Raw genomic sequence first — 22,977 nt, 5'->3', positions numbered from 1 at the left:
TTTGCAGGGCCTTGTGGTGCAGGCCTGTAATTCCAGCACTCAGGAGGCTGAGGCAGGAGGATCACTGCAATTTGAGGACAGCATGGGGTATAAAGCGCCTGCTTGGCAAGCACAAGGTCCTGAGTTCAATTCCTGGAAAAAAAAAAAAAAAAAAAAAAAAATTAAAAGCATTATACCACCATGATATATGCACACCCATATTTATAGCAGTACAGATTGTATTAGCTAGATCTTGGAAACAACTCAAATACCCATTAACTGATGAATGGATAAAGAAGATGTGAGTTTTTTTTTTTTTTTTTTATTCATACAATGGAGTACTACTCCACCATAAAGAAGGATAAACTTGAGACATTTCTAGGTAAATGGATGCACCTTGAGACCCTACTCAAGTGTAACAAATCGGACACTCATGTTCAAATATCACATGATTTCCTCTGGCATGAGAAAATGAAAGTATAAATAAGGACCAATATGTATGATAGATTGTGAAATAGGAAGAAAATGTTCAAATGGGGAAGGGAACTAGGGGGAACAAAAGGAAGGGAAAAGGAAAAAATGAGAATAGAAGGAAAAAATGGAAACGAAGCTTTTGTAGATAAGAAGGGGTTGTAGGGAGGGGAAAGGGAGAAAAGAAGAATCAAGATGCATTGCGTACAGTCCAAATTCCATATGATTTATGTTATCATTATGTATATGTAAAATGTACCAGTAAAGTCAATTTTAAACTAATTAGGATGAAGTCGTACTGGAGTAGAGTGTGCCCCTGATCCAATATGGCTGGTGTCAGTACTAAAAGGGAAAATGTGCAGCAGACATGCACGCGGGGAGGATGTCACGTGAAGAAGGCAGCGGGGAAGCAATGCATCTGCAAGCTACACCAGAGGTTGCCTGCCCCAGCAGGTTGCCTACACCAGAGGTTGCCTCTTCCAGCACCTGGAGAAAGGAATGGAGCAGTTCTCTTTTCACAGTCCTCTGAAGGGACCCAGGTTGCTGACACTTTGATTTCAAGCTTTTAGCTTCTGGAATTGGGGAAGAATATATTTTTATTTTTCTAGGCCCTGAGTTTGTACCATTTTGTTCCTGCAGTCCTAGTAAACTCATACAGACTATGTAAAATGGCTTTGTGCTCTTCCCTGGCAATGGGGCACAATGGTCCATGGATCACTTTGTCTGAAAAGGACACAGACTGTGGGGCCCACAGAAGGTCACCCTTGGGTTTAGTCCTAAACCCACCAATAGTGTCCCCATTCTGCTGCTCCTTAACGGGTCCATCCAAAATTTCATTCTTTCATGACAACACAGTGTTTCACTTCTTATAGTACATGTAACCAGTGGTACAGATAAAGCCATATCTGTGATAAGAATTTCTTTTTTGAGAAGCTAAGAAACAAGATCCTGAAACTCAGAATCTACAAATATGCCATCTCTGAAATGCTTGCTGTTAAAGATTACACACAAAGTCAAGTGTGCATACTATGTAATATACATAGGCACATTTGAACACATATATTTCCTTCATGCAAAAATGTAGATACATATTCACCCCAAATTTGATCTATACTTAGCATCCTCACTTCAGCTGATCTCTACAGGGTGTATTATAAAAAGATACACTGTTAATGTTTATGTGCTCTGTCTTGATTTAAAACTTTTCTTGGCTAGATTCTTTGGAACTAGGAAAATGTTAAAAGGGTATCCAGATACACATATAAAAGTACTTACCAAGGAACATTTCAATAACAGATGCCTTCATAGTGAGAACAACAATCCCCAGAAGTATCTAAATAGCACCCTGGAGAGAAAGAAACAACATCATCATGTTTCAGCCTGGAGTTCTGTTTGTTTGTTTGTTTTTTTGGTTTTTCTCCGGTACCGGGAACTGAACTCACGACCTTGCGCTTGCCAGGCAGGCGCTTTTGCTGCTGAGCTAAATCCCCAGCCCCTGGAGTTCTGAATTGGATGCAGAAAGTATTGTGCGGAGAGGCTGCAGCATTCTGTGCTGTGCTCTGGTGTCTCAGGACTCCAAGCTTGGGCTGTCTACCAGCATCCCACGGAGATGGCAGTGGACTGCTGCCCAGGCGCCCAGAGACTCTAGTCCCCAAAAAGCTATTCTTGCCACCAGCCACCAAGTCTCCAGAGATTTAGCCTGAGAACTGAAGAGGAAGCAACTCCACGATTTTGAGATATGTCCAATTATTCTTCACGTTTGGGTTTCATCCACATTTATGGTGTTGAAAGAATGTTTTTAGATTACAAATAAATCATTCAATAAGTATTTATGAAACTCCTATTATATGGCTAAGCTTTGTTAGGGGGAAGGCGATAAAAATGGAATTAAGAAACAGTTCTCACTCTTAAATGACTTACAGCTTCATAGAGGTGTAAAAACATGCATGGATGAAAATAATCCCCATGTGAACGAGCGTAAGAATTTTCAGGCCTCAGGAGAGAGTGGGAGGAGAAGTTTACAGAGCATTGGTTCTCACACTTTGCTGCATATTAGGGTCATCTAGGGATTTTAGAAAATCCTGATATCCACGCTGCACCCAGACCAATTGAATCAGAAGCTCTCATGGGTGGGGTTGAGGTTTTCAGCTTTCTAAAAAACTCCAAAAGTTCCAGCACACAACCAGGTTCAAGAATCATCAGTTTAGAGCAGGGCTTCTCTTAATGTGCACGCTAATCACCTGGGGGTCTTGTTAAACTGCAGATTCTAAGCCAGTAGGTCTGGGGCACTTTTAGACTCCCTAAAGGACCAGGAGTTTTAAAGGCAAGAAAGAGATGATGTCAACCATGGGAATAAGAGAAAGCCTCATAGAGGGGGTAGCCATTGGTTCAAGCGTGAAGAGTGAACAGAGTTTAGACAGTTAGAAATAGGAAAAAGGTATACTGGGGAGCAGAGGTCAGCATCAGTGGAGTCCAGGGGTTGGAAAGCACCGTACATGTGAAAATGGTGTTGCTTTGTAAGGGGTCCCTTTTCTCTTTAGGCTTCAAAGAAGCCCTCAAAGATTTATTAATACTATCATTAGTTGAGCGTGTACTATACTAAACTATGTGCTGTGTATTGTCTTGAATCCTTACTCTAAGCCATCATGATAGGGTTGATGATCTTCACTGAATAGAGAGTGAAACTAAGACTTAAAATATTAAAGGTTATAAACATGCAACAAGGCAAGGAGTGGACTTGGAAAAGTGGGGAAGGTAGAAGGGAAAGATCTGCTCTGGGCACAGATGGAAATGGCGAGCATTATAGAGGATCTAAACACTTAAATTTGGTCTGCTTTTTATTACCCTTATTCCTCAGAAATTTTAAACAATGTTAATGATAATAAAATAGCCAGGCATTGTGGTGCATGCCTGTAATCCCAGCACTTGGGAGGCTGAGGCAGGAAGACCATTGTGAGTTCAAGACCAGCCTGGGCTACAAAGTGAGCTTAAGGCCAGCCTGAACTGCATAGACAGACCCTGTCTCAAAGATAAATAAATAAATAAATAAAAAACAAAAAAAAACCACTCCTCTCTGATCAGATGGCTCCCCTCCTCTCAGACCATGGCTGTGTGGCCTAAAGCTGACATTCATAACCCTACCTTGCTATTCCTGGTGGTGTGCTGGGATCACTTTTATGACATAAATCCTTCTATGATGGCTGATGCTAAAGCCACTGAAGTGATGTCACTAAACGAGAAGTTTGGAAAGAGATCAGCAGGAACTGGTCCTAGCAAGGTCCAGAACTAGCTTATAACCAATATTTAGATAAGGTGCTATGAAGAGTTTCTTAACAAAAACCAACGACTAAATTATGGCTGAAGTACTAACAAAATTACTGTACCTGATGTAGTGAGTTTAAATGTAGTGAGTTTAAATCAAGCTGTTTAGTATATGAAGAGTTTATTGCAAACTAATTAGGCATAAAGAGCAACCCCAGGCAACACTGGATCGCTGTTAATTTCCAGCAACAATTGCAAGGTGTTAAATTTCCCAGTTAAGATAGTTGTGATCACTGGTCAAATAATAGATAAGCAGTAATCTTTAATTTCAAACTAGAAATAAAATTATACTTATAATCTACTTGGCAACCTGATGCTTAAATATCTGGGTTATATTTTGGAAATATCGGGCCGGGAATGTAGCTCAGTGGCACAGCGCTTGCCTGGTACCAAAAAAAAAAAAAAAAAAAAAAAATTGGAAATAATGTGATACAACAAGTAATTTTTCTTTTTTGGTCTTTAATTCATCTGAGAAACTCCAGAACAATTTACATGGCTTCAGGTCTACATATGAGACTTTCCTATGAGTTATGTACAGAAGGCCAAACTCCCCTGCTGGACCCACACAGCTGGCTCCCTTAGTGGGCTGTTACCATTGAACACTTCATCAAACCACCCTAACTTCTTTTTTCCTCATGTCTTCTCCACCAGCCAACCCTCTTGACTCTCCACTCACACCCTACCTAGCTCTGACCATTTCTCATCCCCTTCACCATTGTGCCGGGTCCAGGTCAGATCCTGGCCCACCTGGACGGCTGCACTCCCTTTGCCCTCCCTAGTCCACACAACAGCAAACATGTGCCTAGTCAAAGTAAATTGGTTCTAGGCACCCCTCTGCCCAGAGCCCTAGAGAGGCTCCTCGTCTTACTAAGAATATGTCAGTCTTTACAGGCAGCTCAAGACCCTACTCTACTGGGAGGGATCGCCAATGATTTTTGTGACTTCATTAACCACTACCCCCCCAACACACATACACACTTACTAAACCCCAGCCACCCTGGCCTCTTGGCTGATTCTAGGAATTCCAGGCACCTCAGGGTCTCTGCACTTACTGTATTTCTCCTGTTTGTCCTGACTGGATGTTCTTTCCACAAATGAGTCCATGGCCTTCTCCATCACTGCTTTCCAATCTTTGCTCTACCTGTCCCTTTCTTATGAGATATTTCCCAGCCACCCTATTTCAAGCTGTACTCACCCTCCTACCCCATCCTTTTCCCACTGTCTTTTTTCTCCAAGTCACTTAGCACCTCTAATGTACTCTATGGCTTACTTATTTCATTTGTCACAAGCTCCAGGAGGGCTGGAATTTTTATTTTAGGTGCTCAGTTCATGCATGTAAGGTTAACATGTGAATACTGAGAGTTCTCCCCTTTCTCTAAAAATAAAAAAAAAAAAAAAAATGAAGGGAAGACAATCTTGTAAATCTGTACTGTAACGATCACTGAATTATACACTTTAAATGTGCTATATTTTGTGGTATGTGAGTGATGGGTATACAAATAAGTTAATAAAGCATTATTGATCGCCACCTAAAGGGAAGATGGAGAGCCGAGAGGAGTGCTCTCAGACCTGCCCTGCAGATTCAGTAGCCTCGATGGACACGACCTTTTCATGCTGGGATAGATGGAAAACCTATGGGGTTCCGGGAAACCCTCAAGTCCGAGAGGCAGTATGGGGCCAAGCGGGATTCAGCTGCCGCGGAACCCGACGGGATCAGTCTGCTTTCCTGGGAGTCGAATGATTGAAGGCTTCATCCTCGCGACTGCGGTGTCTCTCCTCGCTTGTTTCATTGACTCATACACTAAAAATGTAAGTGCACTATTTGAAGCATGTGCCAAAAAATTCAAACCTCCTCTTACCCCTCCAGGAGGCTGGGGTTGAGGAAGGTGGCCAGCAGCGTCAGGAGATCCGGGAGCCCAGCAATGCCAGAGCTCTAATTCCTAATGTGCTCTCCAGGGTTCTAACAAAAGCCAGATAACAGGGACTTTCAAAAGAATCGCTCACTGATTCCTACATTTGTAAACTGTACTATGAGATGTAATAAAAACAACCTAGAAGAGGAAGTGCTCGTGTGGCACAAGAAGCCCGGTTGGGAGAGAAAAATATACTTCTGTGACAGCACATTAGCACAACCCACTTGGTATCGAACTAGTACAGGAAGTGGGGACTTGTATCATAATTTTTTCTTTATGGTACTTGGACTGGACCAAGGGACTTCACACTAAACTATATCCCTAGCTTTTCTTCCCCTGCCCCTACTTTTTTTTAGGTACCAGGAACTCAACTCAGGACCTTGTGCTTGCCAGGCAGGTGCTTACACTGCTGGGCTATATCCCCAGCCTAATTTTTACCTCTTGAGACAAGTTTTCATTAAGTTGGTATGATAGCTAGGCTGGGCTTAAACTTGTGATCCTCCTGCCTCAGCTGCCAAGAGTGCTGGGATTACAATTTATATCACTTTGCCTCATTCGTTTTTTTTTTTTTTTTTTCCAGTGCCGGGAATCAAACTCATGACCTTGTGCTTGCCAGGCAGGTGCTGTGCTGCTGAGCTAAATCCCCAGCCCTCCTTTGCCTCATTCCTAATTCTCATTTTTAAAAGGTAAGAAAACTGCAGCTTTAAGTGGGTAAGTGACTTATTCAAGGTCATATACAAAGTCAAACCCATTTTCATGACTCTTGGTCTTGTACTGCTGTTTCTATCTCCTGGTATATAGAAAGTAATCTGCAAGTTGTATCTTTCTGAGATTTTAAAAAGCAAAATTATACAAGGGAGTATTACTCAACTGTAGAGAAGGAAAAATTGGAATGATTTGTAGAAAAATAGATGCACTTTGAGTCTGTAATGCTAAGTAAAATAAATCAAACACATATAAATATCACATAAATAAATTATCACCTGGTTTTTCTTATGTGGAAACTCAAAGTATAAATAATTTAAAGATCAAAGTAAAAGATGATAAAAAACAGAAAGCTAGACTTTTTGGTTATGTGAATGAGATCTAGTGACACCGGGACCTGGGAGGCAAGGGAGAAGAGAAGGTAAAAAGGATCAAAATGTGAAATGTATTTGTACCAATGAATATATTTATTATGAAATATACTAATAAAAATTTTAAAAACAAACATACTAATTTAAAAATAAAATAAAAGCAAAATGGAAGTTTCCTCAGATCTCTTTATTAGAAGAATGCTTGAGGTTTGCAGGCAAGACGACAGATTGCTCATGAAAGATATAGGAGAGGAATGTCTTTTATCAAAGATGGAAGAAGACTAGAAAGGCAAATAAAGAGAAAAATAATTTGTGCAGGATATGGGAAAACATCATAATTCCCTGTGTAATTTTTACCTTGTGCAGATATATCAACAACTCAGAAACTAATAAACACAAATAAAAACAAAACAATGATAAAACTGCTCAAATTAGTAGACGAACTTAGGAAGTACTAATGTTACCACCATTGCTCTGACTACCAAATTTAGCAGTGACCCAATGAACATGAAGCAGGTGGAGGCTGCAGGGTGTCCTAAGAAGTGGTCTGTTGGGAAGACCTAATCCACACAGACAATATCGACATCCATTGAGAAGTCACAGCCACCTCCTGACCTGTTCCTTGCTCCTTGCTGTCCCTGCTCCAGATGGCCCTCTCCTCTAGCTGGAAAGGACCAGCTTGGAACATAGGTCTGACCGCATTCACCTGTTCAGAATCCTTCTTCACAGAGTACTCATTCTGTACACAGTAAAGCCCAAATTCCTGACAGAGATGTTACAAACTCTGAAAAAATGGCCCAGCTTACCTTTCAATACTGTGAAGCTGTTGTTCTCCTACATCCCCTCTCCTCTGCTCCCACACCCTTGGGCTTTTGATCTTTTCTCTATGTGTGGCCCATTGGTACCATGGCTCATAATCATATTACTGCTCTACCTGGAATTCCTTTGTACCCCTCTGCTGCCTCTCCCAAGTCTATCTGTCTTTCAGGCTTCAGCTCAGGACAATTTCTCTCATGTAAATTCCCCTAATTTTATAAAGTCAAAATTTATCTTTATTCATACACTTACTAATCCTTCCAAAGTAAAATTTGTGTGTTCTGTGTATTAGGCAAAGAGAAGCAAGATGCAGGTCCTAGCATCAAAATGGCTTAGTTACTGTTCTGTCATTGTTGAGACAAAATATCTGACTCCCTAAAACTAAAAGAGGAAAGGTTTATTTAGCTCACAGTTTGTGGAGGTTTCAGTGTGTAATCTGCTGTCTCCAAGGCAGGGTGGCACATGGCAGAGGAGCACCAGTTCATGGCAATGGGAGATAGCAAAGCAACAAGAACAAAAAAGGGCGAGCGAGCCTCTTTATAATTCTTATACTGTAAGCAGGGTACTTGCCCTACGGTGGGTGTAGCACTAACACCATCTCCGTGCCCTCCTCTTGCACAGACTCAGGATGTTTACAAAGTGAGGACTCTGGCCCCTTGCTGAGTTACTTAGTTAAACTTCTAAAGGTCTCAAATTGACAAAATGAATCAACCATTAAGACATCCTGGAGCTTAAACAGCAGCCCTAGGACGTGTCATGTACACCTTAGGATGTAGAACTGCTGAGTTACTTAGTTAAGCTTGAAAACTTCTCAAGTTGACACAATGTATCAACCGTTACAATGGCCTATGGTTTCCTAAAGGAGATTGACATGCATTTATTATAACTAACATTTACTGAACACACACTGTCAGTAACATGTTATCTCATTTACTCCTCACAACAACCTGATACGGTAGAGATTATTTCTTGCTTTAATTTGGAGATAAAGAACCAGAAGTTAGGGGCTTTGTCAAGATCCCAGGGCTAGGAAGAAGAGGAGCTGAATTCAAATCAGCACTCCCAGTGCAGAGGCCATGCCCTTCTCCACTGGCCATTGCTGCTCAGGGTGAATGAGACACGTGTCAGCACTCTTGAGTTCACTGAGCTGAATTGGTATCAATACTGTTTTAAAGTTCCCGAGTGAATACACTGCAGCCAGGATTGAGTGCCGCTGCAGTCGAGGGGGCCACGAAGACATAAATGGTGGATGTCACATACCCTCAGGTGCATGGGAAGGGACTTGAATTTATCTCCCTTGCAGGTTGGTGAACAAGGAAAGGCTGCTGAGGAAAGGACAGGACGCAGGGACAGAATTGCTGTGGGAATGGGAGTTGCTCAGCTGGGAGTGAGAGAAACGGGAGTGTTAGAGAGAAAGGAAGGGCCGTGTTGGCCTCGAAAGTCATGCCTAAAGAATGTGAGATTGACCCTTTAGGCGGCAGGGAGACATGGAAGGCTGAAGAATTATTTTTGCATTCATCATTTTTAATAAGCCCCATAGAGGCTTACTTGAGCCATTCACTTGGAAAAAATCTGCCCTGGTGGACATGTAGGATTTATGTCATGTTGATGTTTGTCTGATCTAGGATGCTGCTTGGGGGAGCACCCAACCGTACTCTTTGTCCCCGAGGTGGAAAGAGCCAGTCTCCATCTGGAAACATTTAATAGTTATGAGAACTTGTGCTATGTTTCCAAAATGCCAAAAATCCCCGGAGGACAGACATCTCCGAGTGGGGAGGGGCCACATCTGCAGCCTTGCCTTCCCCATCTCTGCCTGACTGTAAATCTTCAGCTACTTGTCCATGGATGTGGGGTGATCTGACGAGGAAGGGTGAGGAGGCTGGCACGAGAAGAGGCCGCTGCAGTGTGGAGGTGGCCTCAATCTGCGCACAAGCTTTTACAGGGATGCAGCTTTCCCAGCAAAGTCTGATACGCTCTGTCTCCTGTTGCCATGAACCAGGGGCTGCCTTGAGGTCACTTTTGGAATCCCCCAGGCTTCTGGGAAGGAGCTAAAGAGAACCATAGTTTTCCTCTCTTCTCTGATTTTTCTTCTTTTGTAGTTCTTCCCATTTTTATTATATGAAAATGCTCACAGGGAAGTGTGGAAGCAGGGGAAAGTGTGCCTGTTCTCGATCTCTGGTGCCTGAGGATGCACAAGGCTACTAAAGATGCCCCAAGACAGGCTACACAGATGACACACTATTTATTGATTTGGCATACACAGGGTATCCGTTTCTCAGCCCCCTTCCTCCTTCTGAACAGAACCCCAATTTGATAAGAGAGATAAATGTAGCCAGAGGACTCGGGAAACCTATCCCTTCCCAGCTCGTGGGGCAGATCCTGATTCTGAGTCTCCCCAAGGGTGGTTGTTACCGTCAACCTGCTGGGATCACTCTAGGAGCTCTGGCCTGAGCCGATCAATCACCCCATTCAGGTGATCATTACAGGTTGATCATCCTTAATGAAAAGTTCAAAATCTGAACGCCTTCAAAACTGGAAACTTTTGTTTTGTCTTTTTCTTTTCTAAAATCTAAAAATCTTCAAATGCTGACCTGACACCAAGAATACAAAATCCCATGCCAAGTCATTTTGTCTCATACACATTATTAAAAACACTGAGCTGGGTGTGGTGGTGCACACCTGTAATCCCAGCACTCGGGAGGCTGAGGCAGAAGGATTGTTGTGAGTTCGAGACCAACCTGGGCTACAAAGTAAGCTCAAGGCCAGCCTGGCCTGCACAGTGAGACTTTGTCTCAAAAAGACAAAAAACAAAACAAAACAAAACAAAAAAACACTGTACAAAATTACCTTTAGGCCATGTGTATATGTTGTCCATGACACATAAATGAGTTTTGTGTTTAGATTTGGATCCCATTCCTAAGATATATTATTACACATGTGAAAATATTCCAAAATCTAATAAAATTTGAAATCAGAAACACTGCCGGCATTTTGGGTAAGAGGTGCTCAGCTTGCACTAGTTCCTAGTTCAGGTGGGTTATGTCCTGAATTATACCAGACAAGAGAGGAAGACTTTAATCCTATGATTTTCTAGGCGAGATTGCCTTTCTTGTTGGAAATAAATGAGGAAGCAGGTTGTTTCAGGCAAGCTTGCAGCCATATAGTGACCATGAGGAAAGTCAGGCTGAGGAAAAAACTAACAAGAGAGGATGAGGGCCACCTAGAAAATCACAGAGAAATGGAGGCAGAGCTCTAGTTGTCTTGTGCCTCAAAGGCTATCTGTTATGTGGCATGATAAATTTCCTTTTTGGTTAGCTTGCAGCTGGAGGATTATTTCTGTTAACTAACTCACAGTACTTGTCCATAGAGGGGCTTTAACTAGAGAAGATTCTAAAAATACAGATTTTTACTAAAGGTTGAAGAATATTTTCTCCATAAACCACCCAAGTGTTTCTTACTTAAACCACCTAAACACTCCTTGAAGAGGTAAAATGAACATTATAATACCTAGAATTCAGAGTAGTGAAATGACTCACCCAAGATCACACAGCCTGGATCTTCTTCATTTTAATATCATGCCTTTCTATATCAAACTTTCTTTTTTTGGTACCAGGAATCTAACTCAGGACCTTGTGCTTGCCAGGCAGGTGTTTGTGCCACGGAGCTATATCCCCGGCCCTGTATCAAACTTCTTATGTGAATGTTACTATCCCTTTCAAATCCTGGTACATTGTTATAATATAAAAATTCCACTTATTTGTATAGTATGTTTCACTTTTCAAAGCCAGTTACATTTATTACTTCCATCTTACAAGATTCCTGAAATGAACAGCTCAAACACAGAGAGATGCAAGGAACACATGCTGAAATACAGGTGCATCAGCTGGCCGAAAGCTTATGATCTTAGGCCAACTGAGATCTCCCCTGGGACTTCTGGAAGCCTTGGAAACAGGAGTGCTGAGCCACAGGCCCAGGGAGTCCGTCAATAAGATATACAGGGTGGGGAGCGAGAGAGAGAAGGAGCAACGTGCAGGCCCTGGGAGAAGCAGGGAGGGCGATGCCTCCGTGCCTGGACGCTTCCCAGGACCTGTTTCCAGTCTGAAGGAGGTCCAGCTGGACTCAGTCTCGGGGGCTGGACGCAGATGTTTCTGGATCCTTTCACTTGAGCCAGTTTGAGTTCATTTCTATTTTTTGCAGCTTTGATTAAGACCATTTTGTGTTTGTTGTTTCAGTTACGTCCTATTTCCCTGAAATGATGAGTAGTAAAATCAAAACAAAGGATGTGAATGGTTGTCTTTCAGTAGCATCAAAGTGGGGTGAGCCCTGGAAAGGCTGCATGGGACCCGAAGCCCCAGGAAGAGCCCGTGAGAGGTGCAGCCACTGGGAGCACCTGGCATGTGCTGGGAATAACAAAAGCGGGTGAGTAGCCTGGAAACCATGCTGTCAGAATGTTGCTGTGGCGTTTCCTCACACATTTATAACAGTAGCTCCCAGCCAGGGGACATTTCATAGTTTTGAAGACACTTTGGTTTGTCACCACTTGGCCAGGAGTGTCAACATCAGGGCTACTGGCATTTAGTGGGAAGAGGCTAAGGAGACGGGCAAATATCCTACAGCACGGGCCAGATCCTTGTAGCAAAGAACCACCCAGTCCCACACACCAATAGCCCAGACTGAAGTTCTCTGATTTGTGAGAATGTTTATTTTCCAATGTATTTATGAGAACGTTACGCTTACTGACATTCCAAGCTACGAACTACCCATAAATATCATTTGCACTTTTTTGGATGACAGGGGCATGAACTACTCATGGATTTATTCCTTTCTTTAGGATTGCTTTGGATCCTACATATAGTAAAAAAAAAATCCTACAGCAAAGATGCTTTCGCATGGGCATCAGATAGACCCAAGAGTTCACGTGTGTGTCCGGTGGCTGCTATGCGCCTGTGTCCTTGATCTATGTGGCATGTTACTACATGCTGGAGAACTAAAAAGAGAAAGGCTTTTTTGGTGTGTGTGTTTCAGACCATCATTTTGTACCTCATTAAGAACCTGACATATGGTAATACTTACCACATCCACAAAGACTTCAACCAATAGTGATTTCTAGGGAGACTGCAAACAGTAATTAGATTTCTCAAGTGGTAGTTTAGATCTTATATTGCCAGTGGGGAAAAATACCGGTTTGCAAGCTGCCCCCAAATGAGCTCTACAGAGCTCCTCCCAAGAGCTATTCATTCCGGGTAATGCAAGGGGCACGAAGAACACTGCATTCGGGAGGAGGGTGAGGACCTCTAAGAAGACAAGGTGGCCCAGAATTGCTCCTCTGGGTTACTCTGGAAACTGCATGGTTTCAGAGATTCCCAGGGAGCTTTGGAAAATGAATTTCTCTCATCAGAAACTTCTTTAGCTAATGTGCTTGACACTGTGGATTAGTTCTCCCTCTTTCCAGCAAGTTCTCCCCTGGGGGCTTTGATGTTTATGATTGCCAAGGGCCCTCTACTGTGAATCTGGAGCTGGGTATCTGCTTCAACTCAAATGTGTGATCCCTAGGGCCTTGACTGCCACACGCACTCTGGGCTTTTTGATCTGCTTTCAATTCTGAGGCACAGAAGAAAACATTTTGAGGTCTGGCCTAGCTTTGTAGCTGAGATAGGAAAATGAAGGTGTGTGTGCATAGGACCCATGCTTTCCTGCCTGCCTCTTGGTAAGGAATGGGTTCATCTCAGATGGCCAGGTTCCCCCTTCCCCTCAGCTGCTGAGAGGCAGGCATGGGGCTGGTGGAGGCAGAGCACAGCTAAGTCCCAGCAGCCAGAAGCGTGGGAAAAAGGCAGGGTGTGGAGGACTGTGGCAGAGTCCCTGCAGCTGGAGAACTGGGGCTGGGCAGGATTAAGTCCTGCAACTTGCCAGGGACCCAGAGAAACAGAGTCATTTAGAAGCAAAACACCAGGCTCTCTAAGAGAACCCCCAGCCTCGTGCTCCAGAGACCCCCCCCCATCATCCCAGCCCTGAAGGAGCTTCAGACCCTCCTGCTTGTCCCTCCTGAGGATTTTGGTCCAGCTGTATAGTGGCCTGTTACATGAGGTGGGATTTGTCCTTTTGCTCTTCTTGGAAAGCTTTCTTGTTCTTCTTCTTATTTTTCTTTTCTTTTTCTCCTCCCCCACTCCCCACCCCAGTACTAAGGATTGAACTCAGTTCTTTGCATTGAGCTACATTCCCAGCTCTTTTTCTATTTTTTATTTTGAGGTGAGGTCTTGCTAAGTCATTAAGCTGCCCAGGCTTGAACTTGCAATCCTTCTGACTCAGCCTCCCAAAGTGCTGGGATTACAGACATGTGCTGTCATGTCCTGGCTTCTTTGCTTTGCTTTGGGACAGGGTCCTACTGTGTTGCCCAGGTTGGCTTTGAATTTGTGAGCTCAAACCATCCTCCTGCCTCAGCCTCCTGTGGGGCTAAGACTACAGGTGTACACCGTACACAGACAGGGTAGGCTTTTCATGGAAAGTTTTAGAAGTGTAGAGTCCACTCCAATAACAATAACCATCACTTACTGAATGCCCACTCTATGCTATACACTGCATGTATATGATCCTATTTAATTATCGTGGTAATCCTATCAGAAAAGCACTACTATGCCCAGTTTTTTAGAGCAGAAAATTGAGGCTTAGAGAATTTTAACGAGCTGTCCAAGGTCATAGGATGAACATGGGGCTGAACTAGTTCTAGTTCATGCATCACACTTAGAATCATTCAATACTTCACGTTCACATGCTGCAAGATAGTTCTGTCCTTTTTACCTTGATACATAGCATTTTGAAGTACTTGGTTGATATAATTAAGTCGCAGGCTATAAAATAGGTATACTTTAAAATAAAAATGTTCTAGTTAAAGGTCAGATTTTTTTTTAAAAGAGTCAGATTGAGGTCTGAACCCATCACCAATGCTAAAATCACATGAAAGCACATTTTTAAGTTTAACCAGGTGTAACACACCCATTTAAATAAGCATTGGCTGTGCATTCAGATGTGAAATGAGGTTTCAGTTAAAGTAACAAGACAACAGGTGCCACCTACTTCCCCTTCCAAGGTGGTCTCCTTGAAGCTCCTCCCACTCTTGCATAAAGCAAAGATATACGTGAGGGGGCGACCTGCCCCCTGCCTGTACCTGGGGGTGGGGAGGAGGGAAGGAGATCGCCAACAACTTTTCCTAAAGCTGTTCTTGTTCTTCATTCTCTGTGTCCCTCTCTCGGAGTCTGCAACCTCTTGCACAGCCTGGAGAAGCAGTAGCCGGGATCCCAGTCCCCGTTACCTTCCCTGGTACCCTACTTGGATGCCCAAGAACTCACTGGAAGTGAGTGACTGGCCGTATCCTTTGGATGGGGCATGGTGGGCTGGCGTGAGACTTGTGATTCAGGCATCTACAGAAGAGGGGCAGAGTGTAAGGGACAGAGTCCACCTGGGGTGGCCTGAGATGCTATCCAAGGCAGGAGCATGAAGGACTGATTGGAAAAGCAGAAAACCGAGGACATAGGTCACTGCTCAGGGCTGAAGGAGGAACTGTAAACTCCAAGCCAGGGCAGAGTTACTCAATGGCATTCAGGGAACTACAGGTAAGGAAGTCCCCAAGGACGTAGCAATGTCCTGTGGGAACACACGGCAGCTGTCAATGCTGCCCAGCTCAGGGAACCTGGGTAACAGGGTGTAAAAGTGCCTACCTAGCAAGGCTTTCTGTCACACCTTGTCTACCTGCATCTACGCATGTACATATATATTTTTTTAATGTCGTGAAGAGACACTGTTAGCGGCCAAGAGGAAGAGCAGGAAAGGTGCAAGGCAGGGGAAGGAAGAATTTGCTCAGCAGAGAACAGACCTAGATGTGTGTGTGGGTGGCGGGGGTGAAACTCGGCACTTTGTCATTTTTCAGGGTTACCTAGTATTATGTAAATGCACTTGGGGTAGAAGTTCAGGGATAGAGTATGACCAAGATCTTGTTAAAAACACTGAGCACAGCCTGAAATATTAAGGAACCTAGTTCCACTTCATCTAGGCCGGAGGCAAAGGCTGCTCCACAGATAGCCTATGAGTGGGCAGGAGGAGGTACCTGAGGTACTGAGGGATACCAGGAGAGGACCCTGTGTTTTCTTGGCCCAAGCACACCCTTGATCTCACCTGTTCATTCAGCTTGGGACCACCTGGCCTCCCAAGCCATGGCCTGGGTAACAGCTCTTGCTCCCGCCTAGATTGCTTTTCCACCAGGGACTCATATGGGTTGCTCTCTGGCTTTCTTAATATCTCTCTCTCATCTCACTTCTGTCTTAGCTCCTTATCCTATTTTCAAAGCCTGTACCACCACCAGGCTGCTTGCATGTACTTTCCAGTATGTGTCCCCAGAGTGGCAGCTCTAGGAAAGTGGAAACTATTTTGTTCACTCTTCTTTCTAAACACTTAGACTAGTTAATAGCATATGAGAGTGGCCCAATAAATGCTGTGCTTGCTGTTCTTATCTCTGTGTCCCAAACTCTTTCCACATTTTTGGAGTGCAGATTTACTCACTATATTGTTTGAGCAAAGCTAGTCTGGGCAAGCCAATTTGGGCCTTTAAGTCCAAAGCATCTTTTCTCTGTCTAGGACACAAAGGAACCCAGAAAAGGGAATTCACCTAACATGAAGATGCCAGTCACCTGATCTCTTGAAAACTATAGAGAGTCCCCCACCTCCAGGAATAGAGAATCTGAGAAGAAAAAAAAAATGTAGAAATAGAATTCCTTCTCACAATAGCCTGGAGGGCAATTCTGAGGAATTTTTACTACATGTCCACACAAAACTTCAGCCTTTATCCCACTGAGGAAAAGAATTTGAGAAATGTTTACTGGAGGCTTGTTAGGGAAAGTGGTTTTTCTGAAAGAGTTTGAAGTCATGGGAAATGTGATTCTTTCTGTGACAAGCTGTTAATGTAACCCCTAGCCTTGAGTGAAGGCAAGGGAAACGCCCTGGAGACAAGTACTCAGTAGCCTACAAGATGGAGTCCGTTCTCAGCCTCCCACCTGTGGAGACTCACATCTTCCCTACTCACAGGGGAAGTGATTCTTCAGTCAGGTTATGGAAGAACGGCGGGAATCAAACTCTTCCCTTCTCAACAAACTCCTCCTGTCCCAACAAACTGTGTCCTGTAAGCCCCTGTCTCCAGCCTTTCCATCATTATTACTAAGGCGTCTCTACTGCAAGGGAGAATATTTTTCTCAGAAATTTGACTTGCCTCCCAAGCTATCCTGTAAGTATATTTTCACTAGATCTCTCAGTGTACATCTGCTGAGTCACATGGTCATAACAATGACCATGTGTCATTGTTAAGAATATGAGCTTGGAATTAGGCTCCTTGGATTTGAGGCTGAGCTCTGTCTCTTAGTAACTGAACTTGTACAACCTAGGTAACTTCTCTCTTGCTTCAGTTTTTTAAATTTTGTGTATTGGAGATAGCAGCAATGCACATGATGTGTTTGCTGTTGGGGTTAAATGAGCTAATACATGAAAGGAGTTAATATTATCGTCATGACTGGGACGGTAGTTAGTCATCATACCTCCACTGTCATCATCACTGTCACTAGTGCCATCATCTTCATCACCATCTTGTAAAATGTGGCCCACTTGAATACTAGTTTAGGACCTAACAGAGACAAAGCAACTGGCTGACTCTCTCAATGAGATGCTGGCCAGAGCTCACCCTGGCTTATTCTTAGACTTTTTTTGTGAAGAAAACTGCTATGCTCTGAATGTTTCTGTCCCTCCAAAATTCTTTGAAATCCTAATCCTCCGTGTGATGGTATAGAACGTGAGACCTTTGGGAGCTGATTAGGTCATGAGGGGGAAATGTGGCCTTGGAGGATTTTTCATTCTCTGTCTGCCATGGAAGACACAGCAGGAAAATGGCCATCTACAAACCAGAGAGTGGGCCTTCATCAAATTCAAATCTTGTAGTGCCTTCATTCCAAACTTTCCAGCTTGCAGAACTGGGAAAAATAAATATTTGTTGTTTAAACCATCTAGTCTGTGGTATTCTGTTATAGTTGTCCCAGCTGACTAATACACCTAGAAAGAGAGATCTAGTGAAAAATTATAAATGAGAAAGAGACCTCTCTCATATATATATATACATGAATGAGAGAGAAAGAGAGAGAGAGAGAGAGAGAGAGAGAGAGAGAGAGAGAGAGAGAGAGAGAGAGAGAGAGAGAGAGAGAGAGAGAGAGAGAGAGAGAGAATCAGAATACAACACAAACAAAAAATTCTCTAAAATGAATCCAAAGCAAATGAATACTTTTGTGTTGCAAGGCAGGCTTGCAGATTTTATCAGAAAAGGGCTTTGCCATCCAGTATCTGAGGTCACCTTCGTCCCACAGGCAACAAGGCCCACAATGTGGCAGTGTACATCTGCTGAGTCACATCTGCTGTGCGGGATTTGCCCTTTGTAGATTGCTGCACAATGTATGGACTTTATAGGTGGCATCATCTGGTGCCTGCACTATGTGCTTCCCAGATAGCCTGGAGGATCTACAGGGTCTCTAAAGGTTTCTGTAAGGTTTGCAGCCTGTTAAAGTAGAAAACTTTCTAGCTGATTAAAAACAGCTTCTGAAGCCTGCATCCACAACTGTTTGTTTTACAGAAGCAGTAACCATGGAAAATGCCACAAACAGAACAGAAATAGTCTTTGCTCTGCTGTGAACATGTGATTCTGGGCGTGCATGGGCTGTTCTTGCCCCTGGGCTCCTCACCTTCTTATCTGCAAACCCGAGCTCACCCAGAAGATCCCACACTGACGTGAATTTTTGTGTGTGTCCTTTCCTTTAATTAAAAATTTAATAGCCAGCACTCCCAGATAATCCTTTCTGATTCTTATCTGGACTTCGCCTGGCATCTTGCTACTCTCTTGACCCATTTTCTGCAAGAATGGAAGCTGTTCTTTCCTCAGGACCATTCGTGCGCTTTCTTTTTCTCATAGTCTGTGTTTAGGAAGCCTGGAATTTTACCATCTCCTGTAGTCCACAGGGAGACACAGTTTCAGGCACTGAGGGTCCCGTTAGGCATTCTCAGATTACAGCCGTCACAGAAGCTGCCTTTTTTGCTTATCTTTGCTGAGTGACTGATTCACTCAGACCTTCTGAATGAAGAGGTGGCAGCTAGTTTCCGATAATTGTATTAATATAATAGAAATTCACAAATCTGTTTGTTTACCAGAGCCAGAGAGCTCATGTCAATAAATTTGAAGATCATTACAAATGAATGATTTCACAGCAGATCTGGTCTCTTTGTTCACATAGAAAAGACAATATTTGCTAACAAATATTACAGTCATAGAAGCCACCAAAAATTGAAAAACATCTCTCATACAACTTAGACCACACTGCCCCCAGTACACTAGGGATATATATGTGTGACACACACACACACGTAATCTTTGTCTTATGAAGAATATTATGTCAAATTTCATTTCTGTACACATTCCAGTCCTTAAGTTAGGTAAACATAAATTTAAAATATACTGTAAATTCCATAATCTTGTTTTGATACTTTGTTTCACAATCTCCAGGATGAAATTGGCCTCGTTGGTCTTGACACTGGAGTAGACTCTGAGCACAGAACTGTAGTTCCGGGAGAGGAATTTAGAAGCTAACTTGTCCAATTTCTTCATTTCATATATAGGAAAGGGAGACATAGGAACATCGGGTCACGCAGCTCGGTGCCCTTCTAGCAGCAGACAGAATTATGTGTTCTGCCCTGCACTGGCTGCTGGTACCTCCAAGCAAGAGCAAAGGGAGGAGAACTCACATTCATTAGCAGAAGTATGGCAACATCCTGGAGGACATGACAGACTTATTACAAGACCAGTGACTCCTCCCAGCATAATCTTTGCACATAAAGAAAATACATTTCTATAGGAACGTTCACATTTCAATAGCTTGTGCGAGCGGGGAGTCAATATTGACTCTCAGGGTGAGCCTAGGAGGGAGGATGAGCAGGCATGGCTATTTCTGGCTTTCAAAGAGGGAAATAAAACCGGAGACATGTCACACATCTTTCACAGGGCAGCCCAGCGAGGTAGTAGCAGGACTGTTCCTGTAATTTAGGAATCCTGGCTTGGCATCCTGCATCGAACCACACTGCTCTCCTGTACTTGATGCATCTTACAGGAATTACAGCCAAGAACAGCACAAGCATTTTTGTTCTCATGATGCTTTTCATAAGCCCTTCTCAAACCTGCTGCAATTCCCCTGGAAGAACCTTTTCTTTGTCTGATCAGTAACTCAGTGGCAAAGAGAATTAGATCTTCTAAGTTTTATTCCAAAACTCTACTTCAAGGTAGATAGTTAGCATTTCCAACATTCTGAAGCCATTTCCCTTTCAGTGATGAAGTATAAGGTATATTTAAAAGAAGTTTAGTCTGGAAAATCAGTGTATTGCAATTCACAGTGCACTCCTAATAGTCTTGTAGCTCTTTGTATAAAGCCCTTTCACAATAGAGGGTATTTTAATTCAATAAATAAAAGATGGGACTGCACTTGCAGTTTTCCTACTGGTCTAGGCCCTAGTTGCAGCTAACAAACACACACACACACACACACACACACACACACACACAGAGCAAAACACAAACAAACATTGTTTGGTCCAGGCTTGCTGTAGGGCATTCCATCTTTCAAGAGACCAAGGAAAAAACAACCTCAGAAATTTACCACCAAAACTTCCAAATTTATTGCAACACAACGTAATGGCAAAATACTATTTTCTTAGTGGACACATTCTTGGACAGCCACCATGGCCAAGATGCCTGGTTTTATTTTTACAATAAACCCCAAGAAAATGTGAATTCCACTCTTGGTCTGGGGATGGCAAAGACGCTGTGGGCTGTTTGGAGCAAAAGATCATGTCTGATTATTCATTCTTATCCTGTCTGATTAGCCGGAGCTTGAGGCATTTATTTCATGTTTATACTGGTTTGACACAAATCATGCTGAAAAGAGATTTGTGTGTCCTGTCTTCCCTGTGCAAAGTTGAGTTACAATGGTAGTCTTAGCAATGCCAGCCCCCTCTTGGAAATTATCAATAACAGAGGTATTCAGCCTAAGAAAGCGCTTCTAGTGTAGACACAACACAGAATTGGACACCTAGCCACATTCCACTGAGATCTGCCTGAATAGAGAGAAGTGGAGATTCACATTCAAAGATTTCTCTGTTAATTTAGCATCAACGTGTCCATTTCTCATACTGCTTTTCATACATTATTACAACTTGCTACATTGCTACTGTAGTCCATATAGGAAGCAAGGTAGAAAAAAGGCAAGAAAGCTGCAAATTACTTCAAAGTTTTACACAAATGGTATACTTTTCAACTTAATTTAACCATATGTTGTTGGCTTACAGAAACAGTGAAAACCTTGTGCAAATATTAATATTTTAGCACAATTTATTTATAACCTATATTATTTATAACACATCTATATAAATAATAGTAGCCAACTGCCACCAGCTCCCGTCCCAACTCTCTTGAAACTAAAATTTACAGACTGATTACTTGGTTAGAGAATGTACTCTAGTTCTTTAATGGCAGATAAATTTTAATGTTTTTATAATAATGAATGGAAAGCAACTAAATGCATAGCACAGTAACTCATCAGACATACCTTGTTTGAAGTAAGCAATTTTTTTTCAAAAATTTTCCGCCACACAGAAAAGATATTCTTTTTTCTTTAAGCTTTTCTGCATCACAAATCCCATCCAAATTATTCTAAAGAAGAAACAAGGGTTCCCGGCACCTTTTCTCTTCTCAGAGGAGCTAAGCAAACATTTCCATCTACCTCCCAGCTCTTTGAAAAGCTCATTTTGTAACACACACGCGCACACACACACACACACACACACACACACACACACACACTGCTTCTCACACTGGTTTTAGTGCTGAATTAGGCGGTCCTCTTTCAAATTTCCACTCCCACTTGCTTTTTTTGGGAAAGGACTTCTAAATATTCTTTTCTAGCTCAAAGCACACATTTTTTTTTTTCAGTAAGCATTTTCTACAATTAGATATTCTGAAAAGCAGAAGCACAGCAGTTAGATAGGAAAGAGAATGTTAATATGCTTTAAAAACTACTTAATCAGGGACAATTCATTTTTCTTTCTTTTTCAAACACTAGTGAACAGCTGAATTAAACTGCAGGAAAAAAACAACCTAGGTAAATACTGTAAGCTTATTCTACTGGACTCTCCTTTTTGCATTGAAAATATTTACTTTTCCTACATGTGGATGCCATCTCTTTGTTTTGCTTTGTTCCAGTCCTTTCTGTATTTGGCAAGCTGCGTGAAATGATTGAGGTATTTGTTGCTGGTAACAGGACTCATGGTAATAACAGTGGGAAGCAAAGCCCGACTCCCGTTTCAAAAAACGACTGATGGGTATCTCACATCATCAGTGAATTCTACCCATGTTTGCTTTCTATATATTAATGTCGACAATTAAAGTGAAGAGATTCAGACCTTAAATGTGCGTTCACATACCTCAGCATTTAAAAAGTCAGACCCCCACCCAGTGTGTCTGGCAGCCCCTTGAGATCCCAAAGCCTATCAGAGTGGCGGAGCATCTTTTCCCCAGCAGGGCAGAAGGTACAAAGAGCCATTCCTCCTCCTGCTGGGGAGTGTGCACTCCCGCAGCTTGGGAATACAGCTTTCCCCATCGGAGCTCCTCCCACCCTTGTCTGCTGGCGCTGGGACGGTCCTTTATTTAAGATCACTGCTGCAGTGCAGTTAGACCTTTCTTTTTGCCCTCTCTGGTTCTGCATTGAAGTTATTTTTTCAATTCTGTTTCTTCCTCTACCATATCTTGACACTAGATCCATTGGTAATAAGGACAGTACTGTTACCTGGAAGGTCAGCTGTCTCATCATTTATTTTGGGGCAAGTTCAGTTGAAGTGGCAGTTAAGCCTAGTAAATGATAATATTATTAATTATAGGCATGCTAGTTGGTGTATACCACCTCCTGGGAACAGTGATGGTCCTTTACGTAGAGGAGCTCATTAAATGTTTGGAAGACCCTTGAAGAGTCAGAACTCTTACCTCCATTCTATAGATCAGAGCAATGAAGCTCAGAAAGAATAATGTTCCTGAGGTCACCCAGGCACTGAAACAAGATCTAGGATTCAAATCTGAGGCTGCCTTAATCCAAACAATGGTGCTATATTAGTACGTGAAGCTTGTTTTCTCTTACTAGTTTACTTTGCTTTCTTATGGTGAATAAGAAAAAAAAAATCAAATGGAAATGTGTTGAAAAGCGTATGAAGAAATGTTCAAAAAAGTACCAATTAAAAGCAATGGTGTAGGGGCTGGGGATTTAGCTCAGTGGCAAAAGCGCCTGCCT

The 22,977-nt window shown here is 42.7% G+C and overlaps 1 protein-coding gene across 2 annotated transcripts in view; it reads right to left on the bottom strand.

Moving 5' to 3' along the window:
- The window catches only part of Vit (vitrin), a 123,104-nt gene extending 101,624 nt beyond the window's left edge, over nucleotides 1-21,480 (bottom strand). Inside the window, exons 1-2 of one of the 2 annotated variants that reach the window (XM_005390859.2) lie at nucleotides 21,247-21,480; nucleotides 1,726-1,795 (exon numbers count right to left, since the gene is read on the bottom strand). In XM_005390859.2, the coding sequence (XP_005390916.1) occupies nucleotides 1,726-1,756 (31 nt within the window). In that variant the 5' untranslated portion in view covers nucleotides 1,757-1,795; nucleotides 21,247-21,480. Of the gene's footprint in view, nucleotides 1-1,725; nucleotides 1,796-1,895; nucleotides 2,124-21,246 lie in introns of those variants that run through there. The other variant, XM_013517634.1, reaches the window with a different exon arrangement.
- Nucleotides 21,481-22,977: the final 1,497 nt, after the last annotated feature.

The sequence above is a fragment of the Chinchilla lanigera genome, unplaced genomic scaffold (genome assembly GCF_000276665.1).
Source record: "Chinchilla lanigera isolate Chin_1 unplaced genomic scaffold, ChiLan1.0 scaffold00040, whole genome shotgun sequence".
Taxonomy (NCBI): Eukaryota; Metazoa; Chordata; class Mammalia; order Rodentia; family Chinchillidae; genus Chinchilla; species Chinchilla lanigera.
Note: the sequence above shows the minus strand (reverse complement) of the source record. Positions and strands in the feature narration are given on the sequence as shown.